The sequence below is a fragment of the Harmonia axyridis genome, chromosome 2 (genome assembly GCF_914767665.1).
Source record: "Harmonia axyridis chromosome 2, icHarAxyr1.1, whole genome shotgun sequence".
Classification (NCBI taxonomy): Eukaryota; Metazoa; Arthropoda; class Insecta; order Coleoptera; family Coccinellidae; genus Harmonia; species Harmonia axyridis.
The window spans coordinates 32,742,604-32,763,625 of record NC_059502.1 but is presented as its reverse complement, the minus strand read 5'-3'; the positions used below and the strand labels follow the sequence as shown (position 1 = coordinate 32,763,625).

Sequence of the window (21,022 nt, the reverse complement as noted above, 5' to 3'; positions counted from 1 at the left end):
TGAAATTTATAATAAATAAATTGTTTTTAAACGTGGGTTTAGTGGATCGAATAACTGTTTTAACACTTTTATAATATAAGTTTTATTCTTAAACAGAACAGGAGAACAACGGCTTCCAAGTTTTTTTTTATTCAACTTATGACGTACTACTCATAGACAAGACAAGACTATATGCGGCTGCGCAATACATGTCATTGATACAATCATAGAATATGATCAGTGTTACCACTAGGATAAATTAACTTGCCATTGTTCCCTAAACATAATAACAACACTCCCCCTCAATGGTAAGTTACCCAAAAAAATTTCTTAAAATACATTGCAGTTGATTGTAAAATTATTGAATGAACTTAGAGACAGCGGTTTCGTGAACAAATCTGCGAGTTGCAGTTTGGTTGGAATATACTTTAGTGAAACTGTTTTATCATTTATTTTGTCTCGAATGAAATGATAACGAATATCAATATGTTTGAGTCTCTTGTGGAACTCTGGGTTCCTACACACTTTGATAGCCGATTGATTATCTTCATAAATCATGACATTTAAACTATCACAAATTTTTAAATCACTAATTAAACTCTTAAGCCAACAAGCTTCACTTATGGCTAAGCTTAAAGCTATATATTCCGCTTCTGTTGAAGACAGAGCTACGGATGATTGTTTTCTAGAGCACCAACTGACTGTGCACCCAAAAACTTTAAATACATAACCAGACGTAGATTTCCTGTCTGTTCTATCCCCAGCCCAATCTGCATCAGCATATCCTTCAATTTCATTCTGAAAATCAGTTTTTCTAAAAACTAAACTTAAATTTTGTGTTTTTTGAACATATCTTAAAACTCGTTTAATCGATTGCCAAAGTTGTGAACTTGCAGTTGATTGATATCTACTTAGGATACTTATGCTTATACATAGATCTGGGCGAGAGCATAACATGGCATACATTATAGAACCTATTGCTGCTCTACATCTTTCTTCAATTTCTATACTTTCAGAATTTTTGCGTTTAAGATCATCATGTCTAAAATTTGGTTCCATAGGGGTATTACAAGGTTTACAGTTTTCCATTTTAAAAATTTTCAACATTTTCTTTAGATATAAAGTTTGGTTGATTATGATTTCATTTTTCAATACATTTTGTGTGATGTGCATACCCAAAAAATAACTGATACCTCCTAAGTCTTTCATTTTAAAGTGTTGATTCAAAGTAACTTTTAGATCATCAACCTCTTTTTCATCTGATCCGGCAATTAATAGATCATCAACATAGATCAATACAAAAATCTTTGAACAGCCTGAAATTTTGTAGTAAATACAGTATTCATTTTGAGATCTTACAAAGTTCAATGTCATCATTAAATCATTAAATTTTTTATACCAATTTTTTGGTGAGGATCGTAATCCATATAAGGACTTCCTTAGCTTTGCAAATTTTCCTGTGTCAGTATTAAAACCTTTAGGTAATAAAATATATACATCATCATCTATTTCTCCATTTAAAAAAGCACTACATACATCAAGTTGATGTATCCTGAAATTTAAATTATTGCATATAGCTAAGAAAATTCTTACAGAAGTTAATTTCGCTACTGGACTATAAATATCGCCGTTTAATGGAATTGTCTGTTGAAAACCTTTTGCAACAAGTCTTGCTTTGAATTTCGTGACACTACCGAACTCGTCTTTCTTCCTCTTATACACCCATTTGCACTCTATGACAGGCCTTTTAACATCACTATCACACACTACTTCAAACGATTCATTTTCTTGCAACGATTTTACTTCCTCCTCCATTGCCTTCCTCCATTGCTCAGCCTCAACGCTTTTCATAGCATCTTCATAGCATGTTGGTTCGTCATCTTCTGTAACTGTCAACAACAAACTATCCAAATCCATTTCAAAATCTTCAAACCTTGGGTTTCCTCTTAAGTTTCTTCTCAGGTTATATCTTCCATTCACTATTTCTTCACTGATTTCTGGATCCAACTCTTCTTCATCGGTAATTGTCTCTTCATCGTGTACAATATTATCAATTTGGGTATCTTCTAACTCCAAGTCTTGATTTTCTTCAATATTACAGAATTCAGTTATTTTACCTTTTGTTTCTTGAACTTTTTCTGGTAGGAATATTACATCCCTCTGTATGACAACCTTGTTTTTATCAGGTAAATACACTCTAAATCCCTTTGTGTCTTCTCCATAACCAAGGAAGTATCCTTGTTCATTTTTTGTGTCCCACTTCAATCTATTTTCCTTAGGTACTAGTACTGAAACTCTACTTCCAAAAATATTAAAATTTTCCATCTTATATTCCTTTTGATTCCATAATTCAAAAGGAGTTTTAAACTGAACAATGCTTGGACCAGAGCGATTCAGAACATATGTAGCGGTATTTATTGCTTCTGCCCAAAACATTTTTGTCAAATTTTTATTGCTATGTAACATTGTCCTGGCTGCTTCAACCAATGTTCGGTTTTCTCGTTCCGCCCTTCCATTTTGTTGGGGAGTATATACCACTGTGCGTTGGTGGCATATACCTCTGCTTTGCAGACATTCCGTTACCTGTTTGTTCACAAATTCTAAACCATTGTCTGTCCTCAAAACTTTCATCTTTGCACCAGTTTGCCTTTCTGCCATAGATATATAATTTTCAATTGCTTTTGCTACTTCAGATTTCTGCTTTAGGAAATAAACATGTCTATATGAGGTGTAGTCATCTTTAAATAATAAAAAATATCGAGCTCCTCCTAACGAAGGTGTTTCCATAGGACCACACACATCTGCATGAACTAGCTCTAAAGGTACAGTAGCTCGTGATTCACTATGTTGAAATTTTAATTTATGTTGTTTGCCCGATAAACAGTATTCACAAATAAATTCATTGTTTATATACTCAACATTCATTTTTTTAAGGAAATCTTTGATGTACTTAATATTTTGATGTGCTAATCTGTGATGCCAAGTCTCTAAATTTTCTATATTTTTAACTGTCATACATTCAGAAATATTATTAGTTAATTCATTTTCTATTTTGTTTTCATACATTTCCTTCTTGAACTGCATTTTATATAATTTATTCTGTCTTAGTGCCTGGGCTCTAATATTTCCATATTTATCAAAAAACTTACATGATGAATTATCAGATGACATGAAATATCCCTTATCAAGAGCACATCCAGCCGAGAATAAATTAAATTTTAGGTCAGGTATATACAAAACATTCGATAATGACGTTTCAATGAATTTTCTTCCATTATAGGACCACATTTTAATATTTCCATATCCTCTTACCTCCAATGTTTGCCCATTTCCAACTTGCACCATCCTAGGGGTTCGATCCTCGAACATTTTCTCGAACAAGCTTCTATCCCATGTCATATGTTCAGTGGCTCCCGAGTCAAGGTACCAATCACCTGATTTTACACCATCTGAATATACCATAAAAGCGTTGTGTTCCACTTCTTCTTTGACAGGATTCTTATTCGACGGTTCTTCCTTTTTCTTCTTGATCCAACAAGTCTGAACTAGATGTCCTTGTTTTCGGCAGTAACTGCAAAATTTATTTGTTTTATCAGCCTTATCATTCTTAGAGTTCTTAGTTCGAAAGTAACAGTTCTTTGCTATGTGACCAGCTTTTGCACAGATGTAGCATTTTTTGGTTGGATTATTCTGAGAACTCGTTTTGCTTACTAGTGCTGTTGTCGACTCTACTGTTTTGCATCTTTCTTCTTCAAGCAATAATCTAGAGGTTAACTCTTCCAATGTTTGATTTTTATCTGGAACTGACTCCCATGCTGATCTGAAGTGTTTAAAATGTTCTGGCAAGGTCATCAAGATTTTAGTAATTATCATTTTATCTGACAGAACTTCACCTGCAGTCTTTAATTTGGTTTTTATTTCCTCAATTTTGGATATAAATGTATTCACAGAGGAATCAAAGTCGAGCATGAAAAACCTTTGTTGTAGCAAATGCACACTTACAACTGATTCTTTATCATATACCGTTTTTAATTTGGTCCACATTTCTTTCGCAGATTCACATGACAGTAAGTGAGTTAGAGGACCTTCTTCCATACGTGTAACCAACAATTCTTGAGTTTTTGCGTCGTCCTTGAGCCATTTGTTAAGTTCATCTCCTGAACTGGGTTTTATTCTTGAACCATCCGCGATCTCGAAAAGACCTCGTCCTTTTAATATAATACTGGTTTGAAACTTCCATATGGGCCAATTATCACCATTTAATTTTAATGTCGTCGTGGTCGTGTTATCTGCCATTTTACACCACACGTGGTTTTTTCGATTTTACTTTTCACACACTCGAAAAACGTATCGTTAAATTGTTTTTATTCCAGTTGCACGACTGGGCACATAACCTGTTTTTAAACGTGGGTTTAGTGGATCGAATAACTGTTTTAACACTTTTATAATATAAGTTTTATTCTTAAACAGAACAGGAGAACAACGGCTTCCAAGTTTTTTTTTATTCAACTTATGACGTACTACTCATAGACAAGACAAGACTATATGCGGCTGCGCAATACATGTCATTGATACAATCATAGAATATGATCAGTGTTACCACTAGGATAAATTAACTTGCCATTGTTCCCTAAACATAATAACAACATAAATAAAATGAAAAACAGTAAGAGCCACTGATATTTTAATATTTTCGACATTCTTTTCAGTCAAAATTTGAGCTGAAGACGATTCTGTATTGACTCATTCAGAGATGAACTTGATATATAGGTATACAAAATTCTGAAGAAATCTGACTAATAAATTCTAAGTTATCAAAATTTTGCAAACATTTTTTTTAAGGAACCTCAGGAAATTTTGCTTGAAAACTCATTTCATGTATCATTCAACTGTTTTCAGTTTCAGTTCGGATTTGTATTTTTCCAATAATTATTGAGAAAACAATATGAATACCTATAACTCCGAAATTATCAGACGAATATTGAAGTTTACACGAACACCGAACCGTCTGTGGAACTATCAAGTCTCTAGCACATTCCATTCGAGAATTATTGAGTAGGTACACGGAGGCTGGACGTACAGAATCAATTTTAACCATGAAGTCTCTATTATTGAGTCGAAACCTAACCTTTAAGACAACTCTCAGTTCAAAATCAAAAAATTACAGACATTTGGGTGAAATAATAGCGATCTGTTAGAACAATCGTGCAATAAAAATATTTTATAGATTATTTCAAGTCATATCAGAAATCATCAAAAGGATATGAGTTTATTGATTATTCGAAAGCTTTTCCATCTGCTTCGTGAAAATCAATTCATTGTTTGCTCATAAAATATGAAAATTCCTCGTTTCCTTGATCTACAATCGATTAACAGGCATCATCATATTATTTTCATTGAATATCTGTCATTCATGTACAATAAATTTCCGAATATACCTAGACTTTTGCTCAAGAGAAAGAAGGGACTTCTCAGGTGTGACAACATAACTTAATATAATATTCTGATCAGGCTGGGAACTCCAAAAGATTAAATCATTCGGAAAGATATTTAACTTCCAACTTAAATCCACGTGGAACCTAATTCTTATTGCAAGTCATATTGAATTATAACTAGGTACTCAATTCACATTTATATGAGATTTACTTTTTCTTTCCAGTTTTCCTACTCATTATACGCATTATATAATTGCATATGTATCTTCTTATGTACTTACCTGAATTCAGAAATAATGCTTATTAAATTGATACCTACACTAAGATATAGGTCATTGAACACAATTTATATGTATGATTTTATTTCGTTATTCCCAATTTCTAATAATAGTATCATAATTCACTAGTCATACCCACAACAAGTATGTATTTGATCTTCTAGTAAGCTTCTATATAAGAAAATTGGTTGTTATAGTATATAGATCCTCTTAAGATTTCAATTAATGAATTCTGAATGCTCATCATTTATGGATTCAATCCCGAAAACAATATTTCTGAAAGAGCACATAGGATTGAATCGTATAATTTGGAAAAATCATTAATGATTGGATGGTTATAAAACTTAAAAGAATATTTTCAACGTTTAGTACATTTTGAATTTATGATTAGATATTCGAAGTACTAATCCATGCAATTCAACTCTATTCATTACCTTTCAACTTCTATCCTTTTCTATTTTCCAATGTTTTTTATTTTTTTTTGTAATGGCCTCTCCAGATTATCTTCGATCGTCCCTTCTTTCGTATTTCTGGAGAACTTAATGTTGTGCCATGATTTTTGTGTCCATACTAAAAAAATTCTCATTCTTAATTGTATTTTTGATACAATTATGTTTTCTACTACAATTTTTTCTTAGTTTCTTTATTTTTAAATCCATTCTTTTTTAATATTTCCAGCTATCTTCGACAATAGTATATTTCAAACATCAGAAAGTTTTAATAAAGATCACGCAGTTTTTAGCCGTCGCTTCGTTACTTCTCCACCTGCGTGCCTATAACTATAGATAGACATTCAAAGTGATTTTTAAATCGTAGATTAAAACTTAATCCTGGAATATGGTTTTGAAACCTCTAAAGATGCTTACCGCAAGTGCATGGCGAGCGTTTTCGAGCTATGCTGACTGATTTTCCATTTCAAAAAAGCTTGCTGAGATTTATTGACGAACTACGTCTAGATTTATTGGCAAAAGTAGTGACAAATTGGACCGATCGAATGGACTATGTACCTTGTAGTCGCTGTGGTCATATACTCATATACCGAAAATCATATTTAAAAAATAAATTCCCTATATGATATTATCAAAAAGTCATTCCAACAATATTTCCGTATATTAGTATTGAAACCCAAGCTCTTGAAAAACACTCATGAAGATGATCCTCAATTGCGTTTTTCAATCATTTTTTGTAATAGGCCCCAGACTGCAGACATCACCATCATAGGTAAAAAGGAGGCTGCGCAATATTTCAACTAGTCATTTTATACCCATTTGTGAACGTTGATGAAGGATAAATCCTTCCTACTATATCCACATTCCGTTGCAAGTACGATCCTGGGGATCTGTTAGGGACAAAGGAGAGATATGATTTATGACCGTTTGACCAATAACAGTTATCCTGTGCGCAAATCATACGATTTATTATGTTTATATTGCTCCGTCTTAATATTAAATGGAGTATAGAAGAACGGGGATGGAAACTATTACACAAACATAATAAATATAAAGAAACTCAAAATACTATAACAATAATTTTATAAAATGAAATCGTGTATCTAATGCAGTTAATATGATATAAGAACTCTTTTATGAAATCATGATTTTCATTTTCCATTTTTTACAGGAAATTCTGTCGAACAATTCCTTCGACGAATTAATAATGGGTATGTCCTCCCAGTTGGCAGAAAAAGAAGATTCTCTGCTCTGCTCAGATGTCAGAGATAAACTTTTCGGACCGATGGAGTTTTCACGAAGAGATCTGGGAGCCTTAAACATAATGCGAGGCAGAGACAATGGTTTGCCAGATTACAATACTTTAAGGTCACATTACCGTTTGAAAAGAATAGAAAATTGGTCTGATATCAATCCGAAACTCTTCAAAGAAAGACCTGAAATACTTCAAACTTTAGTGTCTGTATATAGTAATAATATTGACAACGTGGATGTTTATGTTGGAGGAATGTTGGAGAGCATAGGAGGTCCTGGGGAATTGTTCACAGAAGTGATAAAGGAGCAATTCATGAGGCTCAGAGATTCTGATAGATTTTGGTTCGAGAATAAGGAGAACGGGTGAGTACTTTTTGAACTCGCTTCCCAGAAATTGAACAATAAAACAGGTATGAGGTATAAATATATAGGCTGTTCCAAGATTCGAGGTACAAAGGAAAGTGAGAAATTCCTCGGATAATTTTAGGCCTATAAACATGAGTCCGTAAGCGCTTTGTTTTTGAGATATATGAAGTTTCTTGTAGACCTACATTTTTGTGATGATTATACCGGTTTATCTTCACTACAGATTGGGTAACTGAGTTCCAAAACTTATAACTAGTTCATTCACAGCTTACTAACTGGATATTTATGATAATTTGGATTTTCCCGAGTATTACTAGAAATTAGGGAACTGTTTGAAATTTTTTTCTCGATCGGTAGCAGATTCGATAAATCTACAAGACCTCAAAAAGTGTCTCTTTACATTTTATAAATTACCTGTGGTCCACCACAAAAAAGTTCTGGAGGAAAGAAGCTGGTACTGTTCCAGAAAAAATATCAGCCTGTAGATTTGCATTCAAAATTAGCATTTCACATGGTAAAATCTTCAAATTGGAATTTCTATTCTAAATTTAAGTTAAACATCATTTGAAGGAAGCTTTAAAAACAACTTGAAAAAAATTTCACTTCACCATCCTATACCTCGAAAACAAAGCGTTTGCAGGCTGATGTTTATAGGACTTTTTTCCTTAAAATGGAGGAATCTATCTTTTTCGTTTATTTCATACCTCCAATTAGGAACATCCTGTATAATTTTATAGTGTTTTCTGGACCATTAACGAATAAGAGAAGAACGATGATGTTGTAAATAAAATTTAATATTATGTACTCCTTAAATTCCGAACTGATGAAAGCTCTAATGATGCTCATAAAAAAGCTTGTAATTTATAATGTTGTCATAAAAATAGATTTACGACGGGTTTCATAAAACTTTGATGACCGATCAACTCGTTGATTGGAGTTTGAAGTGTCAAAAATAAACTGAAATTGAACACAGAACATGAGCAAATTCATGAAACCCACCATTAATGTGCTATTTCCATTGATTTTCTTCGAGATATATCTAGATATCTGATGAAATATCAATTGTGATGAAAAAACAAAACCAAGCTCTACTTAACATTGAATCAGTCAAGAAAAATCTACAGTAATTTGGATTGAATATAAAACATTCACCCAATAATCATAATCGTCTATAATTTGTCCGACAATTAAGATACCAGGGATACCTAGTTCAAACTTTGGAGGGAAATCAAGAAACTACTATTCAATGAAGTAGTAATAATAATTAAACTAACTGACAAAGAGACTTCAACACCCAGAAGGAGCTATTTAAATTCAATTTTTTTTTTTTGTAAACTTAGAGGTGAATTATTGAAGGTTAGAGAAAAACGAAGTGTTTACAATTTTTTTCAATGAAAATGGGGTCGATAATGCTGCAGTCTAAAAGACCTTATTCGGTGGTAAACCGTTCGGACAGCTACAGGATGGCCTTGTTCTTCTAAACACTCATCAGCCAAGGATCGAGTTGTCGCAAATCGGTCTCTAATGGCCATAAGTCTTAGACGTCGATCTTGAACTTCATTTGTGCCCCTTTGACGTCCGGTATCTACTCTTCTTCGATTTTGGGCATTATCAAACCACGCTTTACAACATCTCATAACAGTAGTTGAATTTCTGTTCGTACGGTTAGTGATTTCTCAAAATGACAACCCTGCCAACCGTGGACCAATAATTCGACCTCTTTCATATTCATTTAGCTGGTGATAAATTCCGCGTACACGTGCTCTAGTCATTTTAACAATAACTAAACATAGTCTTGGGTCCTCCTCGAACACCTGGTTTGTTGTAAAATCAAAAAAACTTGAAAAAAAACGTCTATAATATTTGAGTAACATAAATTGTCTACATGAAAAACCCTTACATTTTGTTTCTCTAAATTCAATCCTTTACTCTTTGCTATACTACTTATGTTGTACCAAAAAAAAAAACTTGATATTATTAGATTTTTTGTTCGTCTTTTTGCCTTTTCTCTATTTTCCGGTTAAGGTCTTTGTTTTAATATTGCAGAATTCTAGGGAAATTATATAAAATGTCATCCTCTAACTCAGAATGCAACGATATTAGAAAAACATGTAGGGATTCAAAACAATGTTGAGATCTCTCATATTTATTGTCTCTATTGGTAATAAGAGATCAAAATGAGAATTGTATTTTCAAATATAGGTGTTACACTTACTCATGTGAAATATTCAGTGTTTTCGAAGAAACTTTTTCAAAAGCCATCAGACCCAATTAGCTCATTCAGTCTCTAGTAGATAATAACGATTTATATTCATCGTATACAGGCTCTTCACAAAAGAAGACGTCGAAACTATAAGAAAAATAACTCTCTGGCATATTTTTCAAAAGCCATCTGACCCAATTAGCTCATTCAGTTTCTAGTAGATAATAACGATTTATATTCATTCTATACAGGCTCTTCACAAAAGAAGAAATAGAAACTATACGAAAAATAACTCTCTGGGATATTATTGTTAATGCAACAAATATAAAGCCTAATGATATTCAACAAAATGTTTTCTACTGGAAAGATGGCGATCCTTGCCCTCAGCCTATGCAGTTGAATGCATCAATGATGGAGCCTTGCGTAATGCACCATGGATATGACTATTTTGAGGTAATCATCACAAACAGTACTTTTGGTTTCGAGGTTTTGTGAGCTGAATTTATATCAATTTATATGTCCCGAATTCAAATAACGTATTCATTTTTACCTAGAAGCTTTGATTTCCATGATATACAATGTTAGAGAAATATAAGTAACATTATTTCAACTCAAAATCGTAAGTACAGTAAACAAAAGTAAATACGAAATTTTTATTACATACAATAATTATGTCGTACTTACAAACAGAAAAAACATTGAAATAATCAAATATTCACTCAACTCTTCGAAAGCTTCTTTTCCGCGACATTCTAAGCAGTCCCTTCTTAAACTCCAGCAGTAATCTGTCATTATGTGCATGTCCCATCTTCCTTGGTAGCGGTCCTAATATAAGTTTAATATCTTCAATAATTTTAGAGCTCTCATAAATGAATATTATACTGAATGAAATCCACATCGGTAGATAAGTTGATATATCTAAAAAAGTAGAGCTGATAAAGAAAAACGGAGAGTTTGTACTAGCTGACCTACTTTCTTTCAGTTTCACCTTTTACTTTTCATCTCGAATTCAAATATCAATTCGGAAGGTGATCAAAATGTGATCCTGTTCACTTAACACCTTCGCAATGAAAACTATTACGCAGCGAATAATATTATATTATTTTGCAGAACAACGAAATAGCATACATATATTCTTGCATATTCCTTCTCTTCGTACCAATATTCTGCGCTGGTGCTGGCTATGGAGTGGTCAAGCTTCAAAATAGAAGAAGGCGTCGTTTAAGAATGCAACAAGAAGAAGTAGTAGCACGCAGTGGCAAACTGCCGCTGGATACTATGGTCGTTGAAGAATGGCTCCACGCAAATCACAAAAGACTAGTCAAGATCAGATTTGGTCCAGAGGTTACCATCAACATAATAGGGAGAAAAGGGGAGAAGTTGAGAACTGCTGATTTCAAATCGGTTGATTCCGTACATGTTGAAGAATCAGCAGGAAGCTCATCAAAGAGAAAACCTGTTATTTTGATCAAAGTACCCAGAGATCACGACATGGTAGTGGAATTGGACTCTATTGGTTCGAGAAAAAAGTTTATGAATAAACTAGAAATATTTCTATCGTCTAATAAGAAGAACCTAGTGTGTTCTCAGGTATGTGAAAATATTTTAGATATAGGGTTCATAAACTCCATATCAGTTGAAAGCATGTTCGAACATTTTAGTTTGTTACTTATAATAATGGATCTATGGAAACGTTTAAGGGTGTACACTACCTTTCTCACTAGGCTTAGGCTGTCAGTGCAGATTCATTTTGATTCTGTGTGGAAATGGCTGCATCGATTCTCTCAATTTTTGGAAGAAACCTTAGTATTGCAGTTTAGAATAAATTCAATGATTTTTTTTACAAAAAAAATATAATTTTTTTTATATACTTTGAAATTTGAAAGATTTATCAATCGTATCTCAATTATTTCAATGACGTATATCAAAATTTTTGTAATTTTTACTTCTTAATGAAAAAACAAAAAACATGCCATTTAAGTTTTTTTTTTAAATTACACTTTCTTGTGTATATCAATTTGAGATTTCAAAATATCAATAATTGGAAATATTATGAAAAAAAAGCGATAAATGACAATTGGATCGTGGTAGTATTTTAGAAAAATTGGTAGTTCCATGATAATGAAAAATTTTTGAAATTCACCAATAAAATAATTGAGATACGATTGAAATATTATTCTCCTCTCAAAGTGATATAAACAAACACTTTAAATTTTTTTGTAAAAAAAATCGTTCAAAGAAGAACATCTAATATATCAGGTGTGTGAATAAGTCTTTCCCGTTTTTTGTAAGAGATGGCGCCACCAATACTGTGCGAGTATTTAATGGTTACATATGTCATAATCAAAGCTTATTCATCTGTCAAAAATTCCACACTAACACATTAGTTGAAATTTTTTCGCATCATAAATTTTTGAAATCGTGAAAATGTCGAAATTTGAGCCGAGTCGACGTCATTTGCGGGAAGTTTCACTTTATTGGTTCAATTTGAAGAAATCTGCTGCCGAGGCGCATCGGTTGCTTCAGGAAGCTTATGGAGAAGGTTGTGTCGATGATTCAAGTGTTCGCGGATGGTTTCGACGCTTCAAAAGTGGCGATTTCGACGTGGAAGACAAGGAGCGTTCCGGGCGGCCGCAAATCTTTGAAGATCAAAAATTGGCGACTTTGCTTGATGAAGATTCGTGTCAAACGCAAGAAGAACATGCTGAAGCATTGGGAGTTGACCGAACAACCATTTCCAAGCGTTTGAAAGCCATGGGAATGATCCAAAAGCAAGGAAATTGGGTGCCGTACGAACTGAAGCTGAGAGACGTCGAACGGCGTTTTTTCACTTGCGAACAGCTGCTTCAGCGACATAAAAGAAAGGGTTTTCTGCATCGTATCGTGACTGGCGATGAAAAGTGGATCCGTTACGATAAACCGAAGCGAAGAAAATCATGGGGACTACCCGGCCATGTATCATCATCGACGGCCAAGCCAAATATTCATGGCGCCAAGCTCATGCTCTGTATATGGTGGGACCGCTAGGTGTGGTTTACTATGAGCTTCTGAAACCGAATGAAAGGATCACAGGCGAGGTCTATCGACGACAATTGATGCGTTTGAGCCGCGCACTTCGAGAAAAACGGCCACAATACTCCGACAGGCACGACAAAGTTATTTTGCAACATGACAATGCTCGCCCACATGTTGCACAGCCGTTGAAAACATACTTAGAAACGCTCAAATGGGAAGTCCTACCCCACCCGCCTTATAGTCCAGACATTGCTCCGTCTGATTACCATCTCTTCAGATCGATGACGCATGGCCTGGCTGACCAGCACTTCCATTCCTACGAGGAAGCCAAAAAATGGGTGGATGACTGGATAGAGGCCAAACCGGTCGAATTTTTTCGCAACGGGATTCGTATGTTGCCAGAAAGATGGGGAAAAGTTGTAGCTAGCGATGGCCAATACTTTCAATAATTCATTTGTAACCATTTTTTCACAATAAAGGCTCAAAATTTGAAAAAAAACGGGAAAGACTCATTCACACACCTGATAATTATGACTTTATTTTCGTGCATATAGGTACGAATCTGGAACAATAGAAAGATCAAATAAAACAATTACTTCTCGAGAATTATAAGAATTTAAATCATGAAATTGAAGATGTGGTACGATGCTACTCTTGCTAATAGGACTATTTCATTCTTTCACTACTCATCAGTATTGATTATAGTACAATAGGCAACATTTCACAGCATCAATATATTATTTTGTTTCATCGAATATGTTTTTCATCAGGTTGCTAGAGAAATAATATTGGCAAAGGCAGAAACGCGGGAAAGAAGGCAGAAAAAATTGGAACATTTCTTTCGAGAAGCTTATGCTCTTACTTTCGGTCTTAGACCAGGTGAACGGAGAAGAAGATCTACTACTAGTATTGATGGGGAAGTAGTTACAGTAATGCGAACATCACTCACCAAAGCAGAATTTGCCAACGCTCTAGGTATGAAGCCAGAAGCAGTTTTCGTGAAGAAAATGTTCAATATTGTTGATAAGGATGGAGATGGCCGAATATCATTCCAGGTGAGGGAGTTTTTATTTCGTTATTTGAGACATAGGTCCTTCTCTTACTAAACAAAAAAGTGAAATACATAATAATATTAAAAGCTCCAATTATTTCGAATTCGAATTGCATAGGGAATTATGATATCAATGATTTTCTCCACTTTTTTCCTTCAGTACCTATTTTTTCAGCACATACAGAGTGTAATCATGCTACAAAATTCAGGAGGTAAATGCTCGTATGAAATTTGTCTTTCCTATAATAAAATTTCCTCAGCCCTCCCCTTTCCGAGATATCACTCTTGAAAAGTGGCGACTAAAATTCAGTTTTAATTTTTTTTCTAAAATTCCAGTGAAATTATAAATATGAAATTCTGCAATTTTCGTGCACTCGCAAAGTATTAACCACGAGTGTTTTTTTAATATTCCTGTTACATTATACTGGGGTGAAATTAGCAACCCTTAATTCATTTTAAACCAAACTTTTTTTCTGAGACGAAAATTCATGAAATGAAATCATAAATTTAAATCCTCATTTTCGTTTACAATTTTTTTTCATTCCTGAATTTTTTCCCAAAAACAATAACTGAAGAGAAAAACCATATGTTTTGATTTTTTTAATAAATTGAGTAAAAAACAGTAAAGAATGTGGAAGGATTCATAATAAATGCTGGAAATGACCACCTCCAGCCAAAATACATGAACGTAGTCATGTCATGGATTGTCGTATACGTTCAAAGATTTGAGGTGTATTTCTTATGGTGTAACGCTATTTGAATAGGATTCTTTTTTTAAGGATGATATCTCGGAAAGGGATGGACTGAGGAAATTTGGTTATAGGAAAGACCCATCTTAATTTCATACGACCATTCAACTCCTGGATTTTGTCGCATGAATTTAGGAACGCTCTGTATATATGTATCAATACATGAAGGCATACTGCTTCCTAAAATATTCAAAGTGAATAAGCATTTCCTCTTATACTAAAAATACATCCATCTTCAACCGATATATGACGAAATAATTCTTTGTCGGAAATTCATCGCGAAATTATGAATACAGCCAATTTTTTACTTCAGCTAGTTGTAAAGAGCGGAAGAAAACTATTGTTTTTATTCATAATAAAACAAATTTCGAGTTACACAGAACAATTCCCTGTGATTTTTGACTTGGTACTCATTATCAAAACCCAACATATTGATATGGGAGAAAATGAAATCCTATATGTGATTCATATTCTGGTTGATATAATGCATCACAGACGTAACAATTAAATACTATGAGCTTGATCTTTCAGTCAGTGTACAGATAAAAAATTTTTTTTCAGGAATTCTTAGATACAGTGGTTCTATTTTCTCGAGGAAAAACTGAAGATAAGCTTCGCATCATTTTCGATATGTGTGACAATGATGGCAATGGAGTAATTGACAAGGGTGAATTGTCAGAAATGTTGAGGTCTTTGGTAGAAATAGCACGAACTACTAGTTTATCAGATGATCATGTTACTGAACTTATTGATGGGATGTTTCAGGTAGGTCTACAGAAAATAGACTTTATAGTAACATGAGTGTTCTGTTGATAGATCTTATGAAGATCTTGAACATTTTTACACGGAACCTCATAATAATATCAATTTAAAAAAAAAGATTTATTCCAAAAAAAGTAACCCTGAAATTATCAACGTGTTATTCGAAAAACATAAGTACATCCTTCAAAAACTGCTTTCAAAATCTTATAATTCTTTTCACAATTGATTGTTACTGATTGTAGGATGCAGGTCTGCAACATAAAAATTTCCTCACATACTCAGATTTCAAAGAAATGATGAAAGAATATAAAGGCGATTTTGTTGCCATTGGTTTAGATTGTAAAGGAGCAAAACAAAATTTCTTAGACACTTCAACTAATGTAGCAAGGTGAGTTCTGAAATAATTTTGTTTCTATCAATAGTCAGTCGGTTTCTTGTTTCAGAATGACTAGTTTTCATATAGAGCCATCTACAGAATCAGAAAGGGGAGCAATAAGAGCTAAATGGGATGGTCTGATAACATTTTTAGAAGAGAATAGGCAAAACATATTTTACTTATTCATTTTCTATGTTGTTACAATAGCTCTCTTCGTAGAAAGATTTATTCGTGAGTAAAATTATATATCATAATTCAAGCTTACTTTGGACAGAGCAGTAAATAATTATAGTTTTCTAATAACATACTAACTGACAAAGAAACTGCAACACCTAGAAAGAGCTTTTTAAATTTTATTTCTTTTTCTGTAAACATAGATAGTATAGCAAGGAGTAAATGACTGAATTTGGAAAAAAAATCGTTTTCTTCATGTGAACAATTTCTCTTACTTAAATATTGTAGTCGTCATTTGTGAGTTGTTTTAAATTTTTCAACAAACCAGCTGTTCGAGGAGATCCAAAGTCGACGTTTAGTTGTTGTTAAAAAGCCTAGAGTACGTGTACGCGGAATTTATCGCCAGCTCAGTGAATTGGTCTACGGAAAGCGGGGTTGTCATTTCGAGAAATCGCTAACCGTACGAACAGAAATTCAACAACTGTTATGAGATGTTGTCAAGCGTGGTTTGATAATGCCCAAAATCGAAGAAGAGTAGGCACCGGACGTCGAAGGGGCACAAATGAAGTTCAAGATCAACGTCAAAGACTTATGGCCATTAGAGACCGGTTTGCAACAACCCGATCTTTGGCTGATGAGTGGTTAGGAAAACAAGGCCATCCTGTAACTGTCTGCATGGTTTACCGCCGGATAAGGTCTTCTGGACTGCAGCATTATTGACCACATCTTGTGTTACATCTGACGGTTGAGCATCGCCGGCAACGATTACAGTGGTGCAGAGAACGTCAACATTGGAATGTGGAATGGCATCAGGTCGTCTTTTCTGATGAATCTCGATTCTCCTTGGGTGCACATGATGGCCGAAGAAGAGTTAGACGACGTCGGGGAGAAAGACGTGAACCTCAGTTTGATGTTGAGTGTCATGTACACCGGACAGAAGACGTTATGGTATGGGGTGCTTTTGCACATGCAAGTAGGTCATTTTTAGACTTTATTCAAGGTAACATGACTGCGCTGAGTTACCTTCACGAAATAGTGGAGCCATATGTTCTCCCTTACCGATCTTTCGCCCATAGAGCATGTTTGGGACATCATGGCTAGGAGGCTTGGAAATTTATCCCAGTCCCCACGGACTTTGGCGGCTGACATGAAGTACAGTTAACTTGGGATAGTATCCCTCAAAAAGAAATAGACCATCTTATTGCATCAATGCCGAGATATGTTGGGGAGTGTATAGATAATCGCGGTGGACAAACACATTATCAATAAATTTTTTTTTTTTTAAATTGTAAACGCTTCGTTTTTTTCTCCAAATTTCAATCATTTACTCCTTCTATACTATCTATGTTTTACCAAAAAAAAAACTAAAATTTGAACAGCTCCTCATGGGTGTTGCAGTTTCTTTGTCAGTTAGGATATCTATCATTTCATCAGAACTAGGGAATCCAATCCTGCATCAAAATATCAATTCCGCAAAATCGCGGGATAAAAATTATCAATCCCGCTGATCCGCAAGAATTCGGGATTGTTAACAATGCTCATAAGTGATTATTTTATGGCAACAGCTGTTAAGTTTTGCCGCGGGTAAATTGGAGAAATCTGCCAACAAGTGTTGTCTCACAGTTTTTCCAAGGGTCGGAGTTTCCAAGTATGTACCCGTACTCCTATTCTGACTGCATTGAAAAAGGGCCATTTCATGTTTTAATAACTGGCCGCTTTTTCATATATCTAAAAAATATAATCTTGATTCTTAAAAACAACATGAGGTTGATCCGCTCCGCTGAGTTTATCAATATTCCCTGCAATAAAAATCTCCAAACCGTCTTTACTAAGCCGCCTGTTCAATAAATAACACATGACAACCCAACCAATATAAGCAGCATTGCCTATTACCCTTATCGGAAAAGGGATGAAGTGTATTTCACAAAGACATTTGCGGGATGCAAAATTTGCGGATTGTATTCCCTAATCAGAACAATTATAATTTTCGAATTTTGAGCCGAGAATGGTTACAAACGATGAGATTTTAAACGCTGATAACCTGAAAACCACATATATATTTACATATAGTTATGTACTTCTGACTTTTGACTGTGCGTCAGTGCTTTCCTCATTTTTTCTCAAAATATGGAATTTAACTGTTAATTATCAAACTTTTTGGAAAAATTGTAACATCGCTCAATTCTAATTTTTGTGATTGCAGATTACTCATTTATGGCAGAACATACAGACCTTCGTCATATTATGGGAGTAGGAATAGCAGTAACTAGAGGTTCTGCTGCTTCTCTGTCATTCTGTTATAGTATTCTTCTCTTAACGATGTCGAGAAATCTTTTGACCAAACTAAAAGAATTTTCCTTGCAACAATACATCCCATTAGATGCCCACATCCAGTTTCATAAGATTGCAGCTTGTACTGCTCTATTCTTCTCACTTTTACACACAGTGGGGCATATAATTAATTTTTATCATATATCAACGCAACCTGTAGAAAACTTGAAATGTCTGACCAACGAAGTCAGATTTGCATCTGATGTAAGACCTGGAATAACTTTTTGGCTATTTCAAACTATAACTGGTGAGTTTTTAATAATTCAATTGAGAAATTTCTTAAGTCAAGTTTTTAGAGAACAAAATGTACTGATGTACCTATCGTTTTGTTGATTTCTGTTTCAGGTGTCACAGGAATCTTACTCTATGTTATCATGTGTATCATAGTGATATTCGCTCATCCAACAATCAGAAAAAAAGCTTACAACTACTTCTGGTCCACTCACAGCCTGTATATAGGGCTTTATTTGTTAAGTCTCATTCATGGTCTGGCAAGATTAACAGGTCCACCAAGATTTTGGATATTTCTCTTAGTACCTGGGATCATTTACATCCTCGATAAAGTGAGTAGGAGTAAAATTCAAAAGAAAAGTAACGATTTTTTTAACGGATATGCAGAGCCCTTCATTGAAAATTAAACAGGATGGACATATAAATTTGAAATATCATTGTAGATCAGTTTTTTGGTATCGATGCCCCTTAAATAAATTCGACCAATAATTCAATAGACACTGAACTTTTATAGAGAAATTCTTTAATCCTTGACAAAATATTGCACAAACCTTTTTGTACCAACTTCACATTCCCCTATTAACCAAATTTCAATACGATAGGATCGGTATTCTTCGAATTATTGAGAAAAGTTATCATCTATTCTATTCCTTCGAAACCATTTGGTGGATTTTGTTAATAAACTAAATCCATTAATTCACTCACACAGATAATAAGCTTGGAAAATTTTGAGTGTTCAGTTGAAATCTATCGAAATTTATCTTGTTCCACCGACAAAGCGAAATAAATAAATATGATTCGGAATCAGAAACGATTAATACGTGATTCAAACTCTGGGTCATAATATTTATATATCTATAAATATTTGAAAAACTGAAAACCCTATTTTCACTATTCAAATTTCAATTTGAAGCTAAAAAGTGGAGGTAAAAATCTTATTTCAACTCAATTTTTTCGCAAATTTCATTCTTATTCTAGTTGATACACTTTGAATAATGTAATTATTACTGTTTTAGATTGTTAGTTTGAGAACAAGATATATACCACTAGATGTGATAGAAACAGAATTACTACCTTCAGATGTGATAAAAGTACTGTTTTATCGTCCACCTAACTTCAAATATTTATCTGGTCAATGGGTTCGCCTAGCATGTAGTGCCTTCAAGAATAGAGAATATCATTCTTTCACCCTAACTTCTGCACCTCATGAAAACTTTTTGTCATGTCACATCAAAGCTCAAGGTAAGAAAATATAAAACTTCATAATATACGGGAATTTAGAAAAAATGTAGTAGATGACAATAGTTGCGATGATGTGCAATATTATTGTCTTATTTACCAACTTTTTTCATATAATATCTTTGTATTTTTCTGCTTTTATACATGTTTTCATTTGTGACTAACTATAATGCAAAATGCAATATTTCATATAAAACCGAGCCATTAGGAAAGCCCATTTAGGTGCTTTATTTGAAATTGTTTTCAAAAACCTTCAGCAATCGACAATTTCCACCTGCTGATGACATACTGTCGTAAACATAAGTACCTGTCTAGTTTAAGATGTGAATAATTCAATATATAGAATAACTACAATAAAAATAGAAGAAATACTCTAAAATACATATAAGACCATTGCAACCATAATATCAGCTCAAAATGAGTATCCATATAGAATTAAAATGATAATTTATATTTATTATCAGGTCCTTGGACTTGGAAACTAAGGAACTATTTCGATCCTGGAAATTTCAAACCAGATGATCATCCCAAAATCCTTCTAGAAGGACCTTTCGGTGGTGGTAACCAGGACTGGTATAAATTCGAAGTAGCCGTAATGGTTGGTGGTGGTATTGGAGTAACCCCATACGCATCCATACTTAATGATCTAGTATTTGGTACCTCAACCAATAGATACTCTGGAGTTTCTTGTAAAAAAGTACGTATTATAATCAAATTTAATACATAAGAATTTCGCGCAAATGGCTGTGTTATCATTAGGAAATAGTTTGAAATGAACAACCACAACCAATTTCAATATTCAAAATCAAGCTTTTATACTATGAATATTGATCAAATCTGCCTAAGAGGTTGATGGGCTAGAATTAGTGAAAATTAGTTCACAAAGAAACTAATATGTTCACTTTACAAATCTGAAGAGTCCGATAAGACATTACTTTCTTAGGGGGTTGTTGATAAGATTTCAGAACTTGACAATGCTGACAGTACTTTCGTTACAATCGTGAGGGACTAATATTTCCATGCCTACTGAACAGTACTGAAGAGTACAATATGACAATACTTTTTTATAACATCAGTTTGGTTTTCGTAGGTAATTGCACAAGTGCATCAAAATTACCGATAATTTTGCA

At 33.8% G+C, this 21,022-nt stretch overlaps 1 protein-coding gene across 1 annotated transcript in view; it reads left to right on the top strand.

Moving 5' to 3' along the window:
* LOC123672985 (dual oxidase) overlaps positions 1 to 21,022 on the top strand; it is a 55,919-nt gene that overhangs the window by 30,931 nt on the left and 3,966 nt on the right. Inside the window, exons 7-17 of the mRNA XM_045607353.1 lie at positions 7,313 to 7,758; positions 10,216 to 10,417; positions 11,075 to 11,554; positions 13,750 to 14,034; positions 15,341 to 15,544; positions 15,784 to 15,929; positions 15,985 to 16,148; positions 18,295 to 18,669; positions 18,768 to 18,985; positions 19,670 to 19,895; positions 20,357 to 20,589. Of these exons, the coding sequence (XP_045463309.1) occupies positions 7,313 to 7,758; positions 10,216 to 10,417; positions 11,075 to 11,554; positions 13,750 to 14,034; positions 15,341 to 15,544; positions 15,784 to 15,929; positions 15,985 to 16,148; positions 18,295 to 18,669; positions 18,768 to 18,985; positions 19,670 to 19,895; positions 20,357 to 20,589 (2,979 nt within the window). The remainder of the gene's footprint in view (positions 1 to 7,312; positions 7,759 to 10,215; positions 10,418 to 11,074; positions 11,555 to 13,749; positions 14,035 to 15,340; positions 15,545 to 15,783; positions 15,930 to 15,984; positions 16,149 to 18,294; positions 18,670 to 18,767; positions 18,986 to 19,669; positions 19,896 to 20,356; positions 20,590 to 21,022) is intronic.